The sequence below is a fragment of the Centruroides vittatus genome, unplaced genomic scaffold (assembly GCF_030686945.1).
Source record: "Centruroides vittatus isolate TY-2023 unplaced genomic scaffold, ASM3068694v2 scaffold_435, whole genome shotgun sequence".
In the NCBI taxonomy this organism is placed as follows: domain Eukaryota; kingdom Metazoa; phylum Arthropoda; class Arachnida; order Scorpiones; family Buthidae; genus Centruroides; species Centruroides vittatus.
Window position 1 is genome coordinate 6,500,768 of NW_027122708.1, and position 16,981 is coordinate 6,517,748.

Below are 16,981 nucleotides of genomic sequence, written 5' to 3' on the forward strand. Positions count from 1 at the left end.
ACAGTGTTCCACACAGTTGGCTGCTACATATTCTACACATGTACAAAATACATCCATCACTCATTGCATTCTTTCAAAACACTATGCAGCACTGGAGAACAACACTACATCTCAGGGTTAGTAACACTTCCATACAAACAAACCAAATTTTTATTAGGCGAAGAATTTTTCAAGGAGATTCCTTGAGTCCTCTCTGGTTCTGCCTAGCCTTGAATCCATTATCCAACATGTTAAACAACACACAATATGGCTACAATATCAGGCATGAAAAAACAACACAGTATACACTGTCACATCTCATGTACATGGATGACATAAAACTTTATGCATCCACACAAAAACAACTTCATCAACTCCTACAAATCACACATTCATACACCAAGGACATACAAATGGAATTTGGTCTAGATAAATGCAAAACACTTCACATAGAAAAAGGAATCCTGAAGAAAGAAGATTTTGCGCTTGGAAATGGAGACGTTATTGAATCCATGGAAGAGGGCGAGTTCTACAAGTATTTAGGATTCCAACAGGCCAAACTAACAGAACATACACAAATAAAGCAAAGATTAATTAAAGAATACCAAAGTAGGCTAAATGCTATTCTCAGAACACAGTTAAATGCAAAACACACAGTTAAAGCAATAAACACATATGTCATTCCAGTACTTACATATCCTTTTGGAGTTATACATTGGACTCACACAGATCTTGAGCAACTCCAAAGGAAAACAAGAACAACACTTACTAAGCATAAACAACATCATCCTAAATCCGCCACAGAAAGATTAACCCTTCCACGTAAAGATGGCGGACGTGGCCTGATTGACATAGTTAACCTTCACTACAAACAAATACAGTCACTGCAAGAGTTTTTCTACAAAAAACAAGAAACATCACAATTACATAAAGCAGTAACTCTAGCAGACTCGAATAACACACCATTAAACTTACACTCACATAATATGGACACAACACAACATATAAAAAGCATAGACACCATTAAGCAATCGTGGGCTCGAAAGGCACTCCATGGTAGGCATCCTTATGATCTGGCCCAGGATTTTGTTGACAAAACTGCGTCAAACAGCTGGTTAGCTCGGGGATGCCTCTTTGGGGAGACAGAAGGATTCATGATTGCCATACAGGATCAGGTCATAAATACTAAAAACTACAGAAAACACATACTCAAAGATACAACACTCACAAATGACACATGCAGAAAATGTTATATCATGCCAGAAACTATACAACACATCACCTCTGGTTGCAAGCTCTTGGCACAGACAGACTATTTACATAGACATAATCAAGTAGCAAATATAATACACCAAGAGCTTGCAAAGAAACACAAATTAGTAGACATCCACGAACCATACTACAAATACATTCCACAGACAGTATTGGAAAACAACACGCACAAAATGTACTACGACAGAGCCATAATCACAGATAAAACAATTTACCACAACAGACCAGACATCACACTCATTGACAAACACAATAAAATCACATACATTATAGACATATCCATTCCAAACACTCACAATATACAAAATGCATGCACTAAAAAAATTAGCAAGTACACAGAACTCACCCAGGAAATAAGGCATCTGTGGAGGATGGATAGGGTGCTTATTGTACCTGTTGTTCTCTCCGCTACAGGTGTCATATCACACACACTACACAAAAGCCTGGGCACATTACAATTGAATAGAAACACATACATCACACTACAGAAGGCCACTATATTGAAATGTCATATTGTTAGGAAATGCCTGAATACAGAAACACATTGACACACTTATTTAATTTTTGTCTTGTTTTGGTTACTATGCCTTGACTTTGGTCCGGCATAGTACACAGCCATCGGTGTTAACCGAGTATATCTCACTTAACCCAACATAATAATGTTTTTCAATAACCTTTGTTATTAATTATTCCAGTAACACATTCATTTCAGTTGTATCTATCAATTCATAAAAATTTTATTTGTTTTAGTAAATTATATCTAATGCTTTATTTTTAAATGACTGTGTGGTTAAGAACAATTAAAAGAATTTATTGGACTTTCTGTAAACTTTCTGGAGAAAAATGATCTCATTTATACATTCATTTATAGCAGCGGTTCCCAACCTTTTTTTGACCAGGGATCACTTTGATTTCATTGTTGTTAGCAAGGACCACAAGGTTTAAGAAAAATAAACTGTGTCAATCTAGAAATAAACTTTAATCAAAACTTTTAACATAAGTAATCGTTAAACTCAAGAGTAACATGCTTTAACAGTACTATTATAATAGAAAACATAACATTTTTAGTAAAAATTAAATTCAGTTTGTATCAATGTGGGAATAATAATTTAAAATGAATAAAAGTTTTAAATCTTTTGCGAACCATATTTTAGCTCTTGCAGACCACTGGTTGGGAACCGCTGATTTATAGTATAATAAGTTATTATAGTATAAAGAAATTCAGAATTAAAAGTTATATACTATAAACAACAACACAACACCAGGGTGTAGTAAATAACATGACCAGTGTGCAATGAAAAAAACAAAAGAGAAAGTTCACCACTAACGTTATATACTACAGTTTAACTTTATTCATTTGATGTAAATTATTAAAAAGATTTTCCTATAAAGTTTTTGAAACTTCACCTTTATTACAGAATAGAATATTTTCCAATATGACATTCTAATCATTATCATGTTTCATTCATAAATTGGAATCGAATGATTCAAGTTTATAACTCAGAGATTAATTATGTTCTTCATAATTATAATTTTATCTAGCACAAATTTGGAAAATGTCATCGATATTTTAAATTTAAAAATCAAATCAAATATGATCTAACTATAAAATTAGTATATTTAAATTTTATAAAATCTTACAAATTCACAACATAGTATTATCACAAATTTAAGTATTCTAAATTTAAAGTCAAATATAAAATATTTGACTTTAAATTTATATTATATATTTTATATTTATGTATCATTTCATGAAATGTTTTTATTTTTGAAATAAAAAAAAAAATCCAAAACAAAGAGATCAATAGTCTTACTATAAAAAAAATTATTTATGTATAAAAGAAAAATCATTATTGTGATTCACAAAAGATGTTTACCACATCCAGCTTTTCTGCTGAACAGAAATTTATTGCAGAGAAGCTACCATACTATTAAATTACATGAAATAAATATGCAAATTAAAAAATGCTTTTTATATATATATATATTACTGCTTACATTCTAATAATAACACTAATTTAATAATGAATTATGAGAAGGCAAAAGTTTAAGGTTTCTTCATTTTACAATATAAACAAAATCATATAACTCATAAAAACTGTAATAATTGAATTTAAAATGCTTCCTATAAACAAGTATCATATAACCTACATGCTTTGTTTTTGTAGTAGATAAAGTTAAACTTCTATATTCAAAGAACACCGGGATGAAAGGGATGAACGTGTTGATAAAGTTTGGTTATAAAAGTTAGGTTTCAGGTTAATAAAGTTAATTTTTATAAAATATATCAAGTATTAGAAAAGCAAATACCTAATAGTAATTTTAAAAAAATAAATAAAATAGTAATGAACTAATAAAAAACAAATCATTTCACTTAATAAAATATCTTTGCTTTGATCTCCCAAAATATTATATTTAAAATAAACTTTCGTATGTTTAGAATCAATTAATTCTTAATTTTATTTCAATTTAATATATTGGAGTACATCACACAATTTAGTATTTAAATAATTAAAATATTCTTAAAATTATTTATAATATAGGTTTTATGTATAAACAATTAAAATTTTATCCAAATTAATAATATTGACAGATTTAATGAATAAAACTATAATAGTAAATAACTAAACAGGCAAAATATTGTAGAAATCGACATTACATTGGAAAACAATGCTTATTGTTAATATTTAAGTAATATCTTCAGCGATTTTTCTTTGTTAAATTAAAATTAGATATAGACAAATTTTGCCTGGTTAATTGAATGTTTATAATTAGCAATATCTGAGAAATATCCTCAATCTATTAGATAAAAAGAGAAAAAAATAATAATAAACAATTGTAGGAAAGTTGGCACTCGTCCAAATCTACAAAGATGCGAACGACCGCATTTCATTTAATTCTCATTACATACAAACAAATGTAATACATAAACATGAACTAACCTGTTGCATACCAAATCACTAGACAATATTTAGTCATTTCCCTCATACTTCATGTCCAAGTTTGTCCAAATTATTGAACTTTTCAATCAAACATTGAACAAAGACGAGGAATCGATCTCGATCGACCAATCTATTACATTGTGAACAGTGTCGCCATTCAAAATTCTATTCGTGCCATTGCGTTTCTTATATTGGAAAAGAACATATTCACATTATTCGTGCTCAAGAGATAACTGTCACTTTGACACATTTACATGTTAACTCTTAACCAACAATAACGATACAATGTTGCTATTTCCAAAATGGCGGCTTTTGTTGTCTCCAAGAATGCCCGGATGTACTGTATCACTTTGTCCCAACTGCTTACACATGGATTGGTCAAAAAACAATTACGTCACAAAACCTTTTTATAACTATTGGTTGTATTTAAAAAATAAAAACTAGTTGTGTCTTCTTACTTTTCTTTTCAATACGCAGTAAATCCATGAATACGATTAAATCGAATTAAGAAATAAAATAATGATAAATGTTATATATAAAAATGTTATACTTCGAAATATTAGGACTTAAAAACTAATTTTAATGAGCGGCATAAAACTTTTTTCGATAAACCCACAAATTCATTTCTAAAAATGATTTTTTAAAATACTTTTTTATTATTATTTTAAAATATTCTGTAGTAAAATAAATAAATACTTTCATGAATTAATCATAAAATCTAACTATACTGTAACATTTACATTAGACTACCTTCTAACAAATATTTATTCAATACAAACGTTTTAAACAATATAAATAATCATCTTCAAATAAGTTATACAAGACATGTATATATATATTATATATATATATATATATACATGATGTAAAAGTTTACGAAAAAAATACAATAAAAAATTTTAAAGACTATCGAAAATTTATTATCTAACTAGCTGACCCGGCCACACGTTGTTGTGGCTCAAAATGTATCTATTATAAATGTATAACACTTCTCTCGCAGGAAGGAATTTCAAAAAATCCCTTCTTAGTGTACATTCTCTTGACGAACCCTATTAAAACGCAAAAAACCGCATGCAAAATAGTATAAATAGAAGCCGAGTTCTTCACAGTAAGCCTTAATCTTGTCCCTTTCCCCGCTGGGGAATATCGAAAAATCCCTTTTTAGTGTATATTCTGTTGACGTAACCTATTAAAACGCAATTAAAAACGCAAAAAACCGCATGTAAAATAGAATAAATAAAAGCCGAGTTCTTCACAGTAAGCCTTAATCCTGTCCCTTTCCCCGCTGGGGAATATCGAAAAATCCCTTTTTAGTGTATATTCTGTTGACGTAACCTATTAAAACGCAATTAAAAACGCAAAAAACCGCATGTAAAATAGAATAAATAGAAGCCGAGTTCTTCACAGTAAGCCTTAATCCTGTCCCTTTCCCCGCTGGGGAATATCGAAAAATCCCTTTTTAGTGTATATTCTGTTGACGTCACCTATTAAAACGCAATTAAAAACGCAAAAAACCGCATGTAAAATAGAATAAATAGAAGCCGAGTTCTTCACAGTAAGCCTTAATCCTGTCCCTTTCCCCGCTGGGGAATATCGAAAAATCCCTTTTTAGTGTATATTCTGTTGACGTAACCTATTACAACGCAATTAAAAACGCAAAAAACCGCATGTAAAATAGAATAAATAGAAGCCGAGTTCTTCACAGTAAGCCTTAATCCTGTCCCTTTCCCCGCTGGGGAATATCGAAAAATCCCTTTTTAGTGTATATTCTGTTGACGTAACCTATTAAAACGCAATTAAAAACGCAAAAAACCGCATGTAAAATAGAATAAATAGAAGCCGAGTTCTTCACAGTAAGCCTTAATCCTGTCCCTTTCCCCGCTGGGGAATATCGAAAAATCCCTTTTTAGTGTATATTCTGTTGACGTAACCTATTAAAACGCAATTAAAAACGCAAAAAACCGCATGTAAAATAGAATAAATAGAAGCCGAGTTCTTCACAGTAAGCCTTAATCCTGTCCCTTTCCCCGCTGGGGAATATCGAAAAATCCCTTTTTAGTGTATATTCTGTTGACGTAACCTATTAAAAACGCAAAAAACCGCATGTAAAATAGAATAAATAGAAGCCGAGTTCTTCACAGTAAACCTTAATCCTGTCCCTTTCCCCGCTGGGGAATATCGAAAAATCCCTTTTTAGTGTATATTCTGTTGACGTAACCTATTAAAACGCAATTAAAAACGCAAAAAACCGCATGTAAAATAGTATAAATAGAAGCCGAGTTCTTCACAGTAAGCCTTAATCTTGTCCCTTTCCTCGCTGGGGAATATCGAAAAATCCCTTTTTAGTGTATATTCTGTTGACGTCACCTATTAAAACGCAATTAAAAACGCAAAAAACCGCATGTAAAATAGAATAAATAGAAGCCGAGTTCTTCACAGTAAGCCTTAATCCTGTCCCTTTCCCCGCTGGGGAATATCGAAAAATCCCTTTTTAGTGTATATTCTGTTGACGTAACCTATTCAATAAAACGCAAAAAACCGCATGTAAAATAGAATAAATAGAAGCCGAGTTCTTCACAGTAAACCTTAATCCTGTCCCTTTCCCCGCTGGGGAATATCGAAAAATCCCTTTTTAGTGTATATTCTGTTGACGTAACCTATTACAACGCAATTAAAAACGCAAAAAACCGCATGTAAAATAGAATAAATAGAAGCCGAGTTCTTCACAGTAAACCTTAATCCTGTCCCTTTCCCCGCTGGGGAATATCGAAAAATCCCTTTTTAGTGTATATTTTGTTGACGTAACCTATTAAAACGCAATTAAAAACGCAAAAAACGCATGAAAAATAGTATAAATAGAAGCCGAGTTCTTCACAGTAAGCCTTAATCTTGTCCCTTTCCTCGCTGGGGAATATCGAAAAATCCCTTTTTAGTGTATATTCTGTTGACGTAACCTATTAAAACGCAATTAAAAACGCAAAAACCGCATGTAAAATAGAATAAATAGAAGCCGAGTTCTTCACAGCAAGCCTTAATTTTGTCCCTTTCCCCGCTGGGGAATATCGAAAAATCCCTTTTTAGTGTATATTCTGTTGACGTAACCTATTAAAACGCAATTAAAAACGCAAAAAACCGCATGTAAAATAGAATAAATAGAAGTTGAGTTCTTCACAGTAAGCCTTAATCCTGTCCCTTTCCCCGCTGGGGAATATCGAAAAATCCCTTTTTAGTGTATATTCTGTTGACGTAACCTATTAAACCGCAAAAAACGCATGCAAAATAGTATAAATAGAAGCCGAGTTCTTCACAGTAAGCCATAATCCTGTCCCTTTCCCCCCACTGGGGGGAATTTCGACATGTATATTATATAAAAACACGTGCGTATTCGAATGCAACGTTGTGTCAAAATTTCAAAGGAATCGGTAGGAACAAACGAACGTTATATTTTATTTATATAGATAGATAGAAAATGATCTGCTTTAGTCCATTCTCACAGAAAAGCAGAATGCCTCACAGAAAAGCAAACTTAGGTCGTCGGAAGTTAGCGCCATCTGTTGGACATAAAAGCCTTAATCCATATATAAATATATTTTTGAAGGGGGGAAATGGTGGTCTTCACATGTGCCAGAAACCTTCGTGGGAGTGTATTAAACAACTTCCCGAAGTTTCATGGCAATCGGATAAATGGTGTGGTAGTGCATGAAGGACAAACACACACACACACACACACACACACACAGACATACATTCATTTTTATATATATAGATTATATCGGTAAAAATAGTAAAAAGTTAATGTTTCGAAATTTATTTATTAATCTTGACTCTAATCGATTTGAATATTTATATTTCAATATTAAATATGAAATCATATTTAATACTAAAATGCTTGATGCTTATATTTTACCATTATTGTTCTACAAGATTGATAAATATGCTAATAAAATTTAATTTTTTATGTATAAAAATGATATATTGATACAAAGTAAGCGGAATAAGTAAAAATGTAACTAACAAAAATTTCCATATATAATTAATTAGTTTAAATTATTACAGATCAATTTAAAATAGACAATAGTTATTATTTATCAGTACTTATTATAAAATAAACAACATTCAATTCATTTAAATCGCTCCTAAGAATTTATACGAATATCTAAATAGCAATTAAATATCAAACTCAGCTTTTTTAAAAACACTTAATAAAACATTTAATGCTTATCGATGGAGAATACTTTATTTAATTAAACACAAACGTTTTCAGCCTAATGGAATAGGCCATCCTCAGGTGAACTGGAATTCGAACGTATTTCAAAATTGTAATAAATGGAACGTTCGATCATTATATATTCAAATTTAAAACGAAAAAATAGATAAATTAACAAAATAAATAACAAAATAAAATATACTAAATATAGTAAAGCCACAACAATATAAATAATAAAATAAAATAAATACATAAAAAGGCATCACAATATAAGGGCAGATACAGACTAAGAATTTTTATATTTTATATTTTAATTTTTTGTTTTATGTAGAACTTCCATCCAGAAGCTAATCCATTCGCATCCCTTGCATTAATACAGCCATCTCTTAATTTACTTTTATAGATTTCAATCTTTTCATGTTGCAAAGCTAATGATGGGAACCGCATGGTCTTGAAAATACCTTGCTTCACTCCATTTAACTACAGAGTCCTCCGCTTGTGCCATACTTGACGAAACTGTGTTGCAGTGTCCTTTGTTAATGTCATATTTGTGTTCCTTAAGTCTAATAGCTAAATTCCTTCTTGTGGCTCCAATACAGTCCTTCTTAATTCCTAACTGTTAATTTTCAAACGGAATTCTATATACGCCCGCTTTTTCTTCTTTCTTAAGCATGTCTTTGTCATTTCTGAGAATACTATACAAACTAGGAGCTCTTTTGTGAACTATTTTGGAGTGTTTTTTGTCCGATACTTGCTTCATGATGTCGACATTCGAACTTTGCCTAAACCGACCTTCGTCCACCCGTTCATAACAAGTTTCATTTTTCTTTGTCGTTCTTCTGCCCGAGTCGTTTTTCCATGAATTAATAATTAATCAATGTACGAGTATTTATGTTTTGTCGTAATTTCTATGTGCGATTTAAAGTGTCCCGTCCAATCTGTTTGCTATTTAGAATTCAATTAAAATGAAACTTTTACAGCCGAAAGGGTAATATACTGTATATATACCCTACATTTTAATTATATATGCTACGTATACTGTCTCTGATAGCATCAGTGGCGTGCCGTCCATGGAAGCTGTGGAAGCACCGCTTCCCTTGTATTTTCTAAAATATAAATACATATTGCGCGATTATTTTTATATTTTAACGTACTTTAAATTAATTAAAATTAATTTTGTATTATAACCGCATAATGTATTTTATTACAAATTTCTATATTACATGTGAAAAAAATGGTAAGATTGCTATTGTATATTCGCAGTGGTGATATTCGGCGGGTTCGCACAGGTTCGCCCGAACCCGTTGTTAAAATTTTCAGTTTCTCGAACCTTGTTAAACACACGGAACATTTCTCAGTGGGTTTTTTTTTTTTTTTTTTAAATATTAAAATATGCGTATTATACTCTGTAATACTACTAAACTAGAGCCTTATACCCCGTTCGTACCGAGCATTTCAATCTAGATTGTGAGCAAGGTCAGGGAGTATGTCTTGGTGCGATCTCTCTCGACCGTTTCAATCGAGGTTTAATCGCGATCGATTCAAGAGAGTTCTTGATCCAGTCATAAGAGACATCCCAGAATGCCACGGGCGCGAGATAATACAAGATGGCCGTCGAACACGTGTCGGGCTATGGACAGCGAAAGAAAAAGTATAATGTATCTTGAGAGATGATGACACGTGTGTATTTCCAGAAGCGCCATTTCGCGGTAAAGATTACCCCTGCCTAAAAAAAAGGTCGACAGCTCTAAAATATTATCGTTGCCTGCCCTTCACCCATGGCTCGTTACGTTCCAAGTACGCCACTGATTGTTAGATATACGGTTGCAAGAAAAGGTATTGTATTTATTTCTATTCAAAACTTCCATTTCATTTGTCGGCGATTGTCAGGGAAAAATTTTCTGCTAGCGAACCCCTTGTTAAATATTTCGAATATAAATTCGTGTATGCATATTCCCAATGGAAGTGCTGTATTGTCGAATACTAGATAGCTTCTACGGCGAAAATATTTGAATGGTGTATATATGGAGTAAGTATACTTACTCCATGGATGTATAGCATCCAGATTACAGGCATTCGCGCAAGCACTTTACAAAGCACCAACCTCACGCGGTTTAGCTCGAGGATGCTACACATCAAAATATCGTACTGTACTGTACATGGGTGCGACTATGCAGACGCGAATTACAAGCTAGCGAGAGGTTGCGAGCAAGGCCAGATCATGGCAAGATTCTAGGACCAGATCATCGCATAGACAAATGAGACAAATGTCTAAGGCCTGGTCAAACTGTCTATTTTGAAAAGATTTGTAAATAAGATAGTTTACTTTTCTGAATTTTTAAACAAAGTTTATTCATATTTATATACTTACTTTTTAAAACTATTTTGGCTTTTATTTAAATTATCTTTTTTCATTATTTAATTTACCGTTTATGGGTAAAATATTATATTATTTAAATATTAACCAAAAAGGTTAAATTAAACTATTAATATTTTAAGGTAATGTTGTTATTGTACACTAAGACCCTGCTTAACGCGGGGGATGCGTTCCTAGACGACAAAGCGCTAAACGAAACAGCGTTAAACGAGGTCATTTTAACACAGAATAAATATAGAAAGGGGAACACGCGACCAAAAATAAAATTTTACTTTAATCTTAAGTTATTTTTATATTTATTTGTATAATAATATCTTAAATAACACAAACATATGCACCCAGAAATGTAAAGTTCATTTTTAGTGACTGAAGTCCTGACTTTTCTGAAATTCTTGTTTTTTTGCAATAAAGTCGTGAAGTTTCATTTGTCGCTTTTTTCTTTCCTTAAGCAAATGTCGGTAGCAAGAGATCGTATCCAGAACGCCTCGTTTTGCTTTTGCACTCCTTTTAAAATCTGGATCATTCGCTACAATTTGATCAACGATTTCGGTTATCGTTACCAAACTTTTACTAAGGAAATCTGTAGAGAAATTTTTTTGGGTTCTTTGTTTTCAGAATCTCTATTTTCCAGTTCTACACGAATTCCTTGTTCTGCCAGTTCTTGAAGGTCGTCGTTGGTAAGGATCTCACCAGAAACCTGCTGTAACTCCTCAATATCCTGCTCGTCTACATATCCTAGTCCTGCTGTATCGATTAGGTTGACAACTTGGCCAACTTAACGATACAGCGGTAGTTGAGAATTCTTTGATCTTTCCAGTCATAACTTTTTTCACGCTTCGTTTGTGCATTTATCTTTTAATTCTTGCAAAGCGAAGCCGATATTGCCTATGGCATCCGTGATGTTATATTTTTTCCAAAATTGCACCAAACAAAAATACACCTTTTCGTGACCTTTTTCTGATTGGTTCGTGTTCGTAAATAATCGTATTATATACGAATCAATGAAATGCCGCGAGAATTTAAATCAGCGGAAATTTTGAGTATTTTTTTAGGCTTCCAGCAGACCGCGTTATATCAAAATAGAGTTACGCGGGATCTTACTGTATAACAACTTTTGTTAGACTTTTAATAAAGTAAATTTCAGTTTAAAAAATTAAGACACAGTCGTTCCGGAAAAATTTTATTCCCTAGACGATCTCCATTCTTTCTTTTGTTCTAGAACAATTTTTTTTCCTTAGATGACTAGACCTTCCTTCATAGGCTACTTAGCCATCTAATATTAAAACGTTCTTTAAAAAACAGAGTTAGTCCAATTAAAAGTATAAAAATTCCTAAAAATTGGAAAATGGGATCTTACGACGTCTTCTTTTACATCCATATCCGTTCGGGAGTTCGGGTCTTTATCCACTCAAAAATCTACATTTTCCAGCGCCTTTTTTTTGAGTGGATAAAGACCCGAACTCCCGAACGGATATGGATGTAAAAGAAGACGTCGTAAGATCCCATTTTCCAATTTTTAGGAATTTTTATACTTTTAATTGGACTAACTCTGTTTTTTAAAGAACGTTTTAATATTAGATGGCTAAGTAGCCTATGAAGGAAGGTCTGGTCATCTAAGGAAAAAAAATTGTTCTAGAACAAAAGAAAGAATGGAGATCGTCTAGGGAATAAAATTTTTCCGGAACGACTGTGTCTTAATTTTTTAAACTAAAAATTTAACATCCGACGGAACTTCAAAAAAGTAAATTTCAATTTTTTAAAATTTATAAATAAACTATTCAAACTTTTCTAGAAAAACTAAAATTTATTGTTGTATATTAAATATTTTTTATTAATAAAAATTTAAGATTTGTTTTAGTTTTTCACATCATTTAGTTTTGTTTTATTTATTGTTTTATATTTTTTGTGTGCTCTATTTCTTTTGGGAGAGGAGGGGGCCCGGTAAGAATAAAATGTCTAGGGCCCCAAAGTGGGTTAATCCGGCCCTGGTTGCGAGCGATAAAGTTCTCGCAAAAGAAAACCATATACAAGCGAGAAGCGAGAAATCTCGCTGGCGAGAGCGAATTTCTGGTTCTCGCACATATCTGACAAGGTTTGATATTTATCGCATCTCTCCCCTTCTCGCCACATATTCTCGCTCGCTTGCGTCTGCATAGTCGCACCCTAACGCTTCCAATGATTCTATCCAGGGCCAGCACAGCTTCCCCATCATCAAATGCCACCGCACGCCACTGGATAGCACCGATATTGGGAACATAAATATTAAAAAAACCGTTCTTTTTGTGATATGTAGGTAAACAACCTGCACTTAATAAATACTTTAATATTTTTATCACTGCCGTTGACGTCTTTTATGTGCTTGCTTGTCTTAATATACCTGTTTAAACTTTGTCTATGACTATATTTTAAACCATACTCGCTACATTTCATTTTATTTAACGTATAACGAGTTTCTCGACGTCGACAGTATGATAAGCAACGGTAAACACGCTAGTTTTACTCTTCGGTCAGGCGAAAAAGCTGACACCACGAAGAAATTAGCATTAATGCTCGCTCAGGATCTAGCTGTTTTTATCAATATCAATCAAACGTTGATTTGCAGAGAGACAGACATCTTAAAAAACAAAATAATATAGACAAATGTTGAATATATGAAGATCAGTACATTTGTCCTCACTACGCTAGTAGACTCGTAATGAAGACGTGCGATATACAAGACCTCTGAAACTGCAGAAATAAATTATTCAGTACAGTAAATTGCTTGTTTACATAGCAGTGTATCAGCAATATCCTCATGTAACGGTCATCTAGGATTTTGACCTTGATCCATGGTACGCCTCTCTAGGAATTGTTTACTCTAGGAAACTTGTTCCATAGAGTAATGATTCCAAATGTTCCATAGAGCGTTCTATGTTCGTATATGTTCGTAGCTCCACAGATCAAAGAATATTAAGCGCTCAGTATTCTCGGATTGTAAAAGTAAATACAGCAAAGTGGCAAGGAAAAAAGTAAGCTCACGAATAGCATTCAGTAGTCTGTTTCATATAAAAAGGGCTATTCTATTGGCTTACTTATCTAGCTGTATTAAAGCAACATCTCCTAAAGAGAATTAAAACCGCTTTTTCAGGAAACACGCCCATAGCTTCGATCACGTAAATCGCTGTCTCACTCTAGTGACAAATGAATATATTATTCATTCTAAAAATATTATCAATAAATTAAAATAAAACAACGTTCATTTAAATTAGGAATTCTCAATAGTATCGTTATTGTGCTCTTATAAATGAAGCAATTTGAAAGAGGAGTCGGTACATACCAAGGGACAAATAGGAGCCCTAATAAAATTATATAATAATATATAAATATTAATATATTTATCATTGTTGATAATTAAATGAGTTATAATTTTTATGAAATATGACAAAAATTAACCGAATAAGGCCCGGTGCACACATCCGGTTTTTAAACGTACGGTACTGCAGCAGCGTCGGTGGGATACTGTAAGCCAGAAGGATTCTGCATACATACCTCCGGCGACGTTATGTGGCTGCACGTCCATCTTGCTTGAAGTTGTGCCACAGATCCCTACGATGCCTCAACGGTATCATAAACGCAACTCCGGCCTTTTAATATCTTGTGGTACAGTACGTTGATTACTGGAAACATACGATGGTTTGCCATAAGCCAACGTGTAGTTACGTTACACCAGTGTCAAAATTATGGATTTTTGTGTAAAATTGTTACACTAAAACAATAATTGAAAAAACAGTTCTATTTTAAATAATAAAGTTATTTTATATAGAAATTATATAGGCCTATACACATATATAATTTATATATTATTGATACATATAAATTTAAAAGTTAAAAGAACTTTCAAGTCTTGAATCAGTAAATAGATGTATCCAAAATCGTCTCTTTCGTTTCAAAATATATTTTGTATACAAGATAAGCTAATATTACACGTTTCTTCGGTACACATCCATCTCTAATGACGGAAGAATGCGTTCTATGTGTTATTTCACAATATAGTGTATTTATTATTGCTATGACGTTTCGACACCGAGCGGCACCGTACATTTAAAAATCGGATGTATACAACGGGCCTAATAATATTTTTTTTTTTTTTTTTTTTTTTTTTGTGAATTTTGTTACTACATTAAAATAATTGAAGAAATTATTTATCTACAGCTGTATTAAAATTATTTTATATTTTTAAAAAGTTATAATATATTATTAACAGAATTTTGTAACACTCCTTTCATTAGAATTAAAATAGAGGAGTCGAAGAGGAAATATACGAAAAGTTGAGCAGATAAATTATACATTTTATTTAAACCTCTGATCGAAATCAAATATTTGATTTTCCAGTAAAAACAGAGTTTTAGAAGATTTCATTACCACGAGAGAGTTCCACCTACATCCTAATAACTGAATTTATTATTACAATAGGTATTTTTTGTATCACTAAACAGTTTCACAATTGAAATCACGGATATTAACAATGAATTGAATTATTTCTTTAAAAAAGAAATGTAAATTATTATTCTAGACCAATTTATTTATTAATATTAAAAATTGAAAGTAATTCATATACTTTTTTCATTATAGCACTAATAAAATACACAAATTTGTTAATGAATGTAATTTATGTACTAGGATTAATTTATTCAATAGTAATCGTTTATTATCAAGTCTTCTCTATAAAATTAAATACATATATACTGTATTTCCAATTGTACTACATCAAAACGTGTTCAAATAACGTTACTGTATAAGAAAACATAAATTGAAAAAGCATTTGAAACAAATACTCAGAATTGCATCTTAAAATATACTGTATTTGTTCGAGTCATCGTCCAAATCCTAAATTCTTCATTATAGAAAGAATTTCTGTATAATTTCTTTCGTCGTATTGTTACACAAAAAATAGTCCGTAAAGATTTAAGAAAATTAATCTGAAATAGAAAGTGCCCTATTTCAAAAATTACCGTAAACATATTAGAAATGTTTGTTGTCAATAAGTTTAAATTCTTATGAAAATGTATTAAGTCAATAAGCATAAACCCGGTCATATCATTACTTCATTATGTATTGAAATTATTCTTAATATGATATAATAAATAATTATTATTATAATCAAGAAATTAATAGAAATTTTTTCATTTACTATATTTACTGCCATTTAGTAAACATATTAACATAATGAATAACATATTCTGATATATTGTTGTTTTAAGAATATACAGTTCTTCAATATGAAATCTCTAAAAGAAATGAAAGTACTTTTACATTCTGTTTATCGTACTAAATTATGAAAGTTCCTGTCCCAAACCAACGTCAATTGACGTGTTCTGTAGTTTACTAATAGAGATAATGCGTTTCCGGTTTAAAATAATAACTTTTTATTTGTTTCTTAAATAAAAAAATATATATAAACAGATAGAAAGTAAAAATTATAATTTTCTAATATAATAAACATCATCTTCGATATAATTTATATTATTATATTATATAGAACATATCAACCTTATAAATCTCGATATAATTTTATTATGGTTCAAAATTTTATTTTTGATAATTTAAACAATAATTTTTAAAGCTTTTAAATAGTGGACTTATTTGATTTAAAGTCCAGTATTCAAGAGTGGTACGACTAATAATTTTCATATTTTATCGAAGAATGTTTTATATAAATTAATATATAAATTTTTCAGATAATCAAAATATTTCTTCGGCAATCGATTATAATTATTTCATTAATTTTGTTAATTGTTGTTCAATTAAGTTTGCTTTTAGAGAAATCAATTATTTCCGTGAATTATGTAAAATTTAACTATAATATAGGCTAATTATGACGATATTTCTAACGAAAAAAAAACTATTTCCCTTCTTATAATAGACGGAAATAAAATATTTTACGTTAGAAAAATGTAATTTTAGAACACGCATATCCGTTCAATAGAACTAAAAATAAATATAATTAAAAATCAATTGTGTTATATTATTATATTATAAAGTAATAAATAATTTAGAAACTATTGATATATTTGGAAGATATATTCTAATTAAATTCCATTTTTGTTCGATTTTAAATTAGTCGATTATTTGATTTTATTCACTTTAATTTGAATTGTTTTAAATTGTTTATAATAACAATGATAAACAAATCATTAGAAAAATTTCGCCATTCCGATATTTGGA

General features: G+C 31.1%; 1 protein-coding gene and 1 long non-coding RNA gene across 3 annotated transcripts in view; one reads left to right on the top strand and one right to left on the bottom strand.

Annotated features, from left to right (window-relative positions):
• put (activin A receptor type 2 punt) overlaps positions 1-4,545 on the bottom strand; it is an 85,157-nt gene extending 80,612 nt beyond the window's left edge. For both annotated transcript variants that reach the window (XR_010882852.1, XM_067287151.1), the window contains exon 1: positions 4,194-4,545. Coding sequence is in view for 1 of the 2 variants with exons in the window: in XM_067287151.1 (XP_067143252.1) it covers positions 4,194-4,239 (46 nt within the window). In the remaining variant the exon portion in view is untranslated. The remainder of the gene's footprint in view (positions 1-4,193) is intronic.
• LOC136989116 (uncharacterized) overlaps positions 1-16,981 on the top strand; it is a 65,751-nt gene that overhangs the window by 22,504 nt on the left and 26,266 nt on the right. The gene's annotated exons all lie outside the window — the stretch shown is intronic.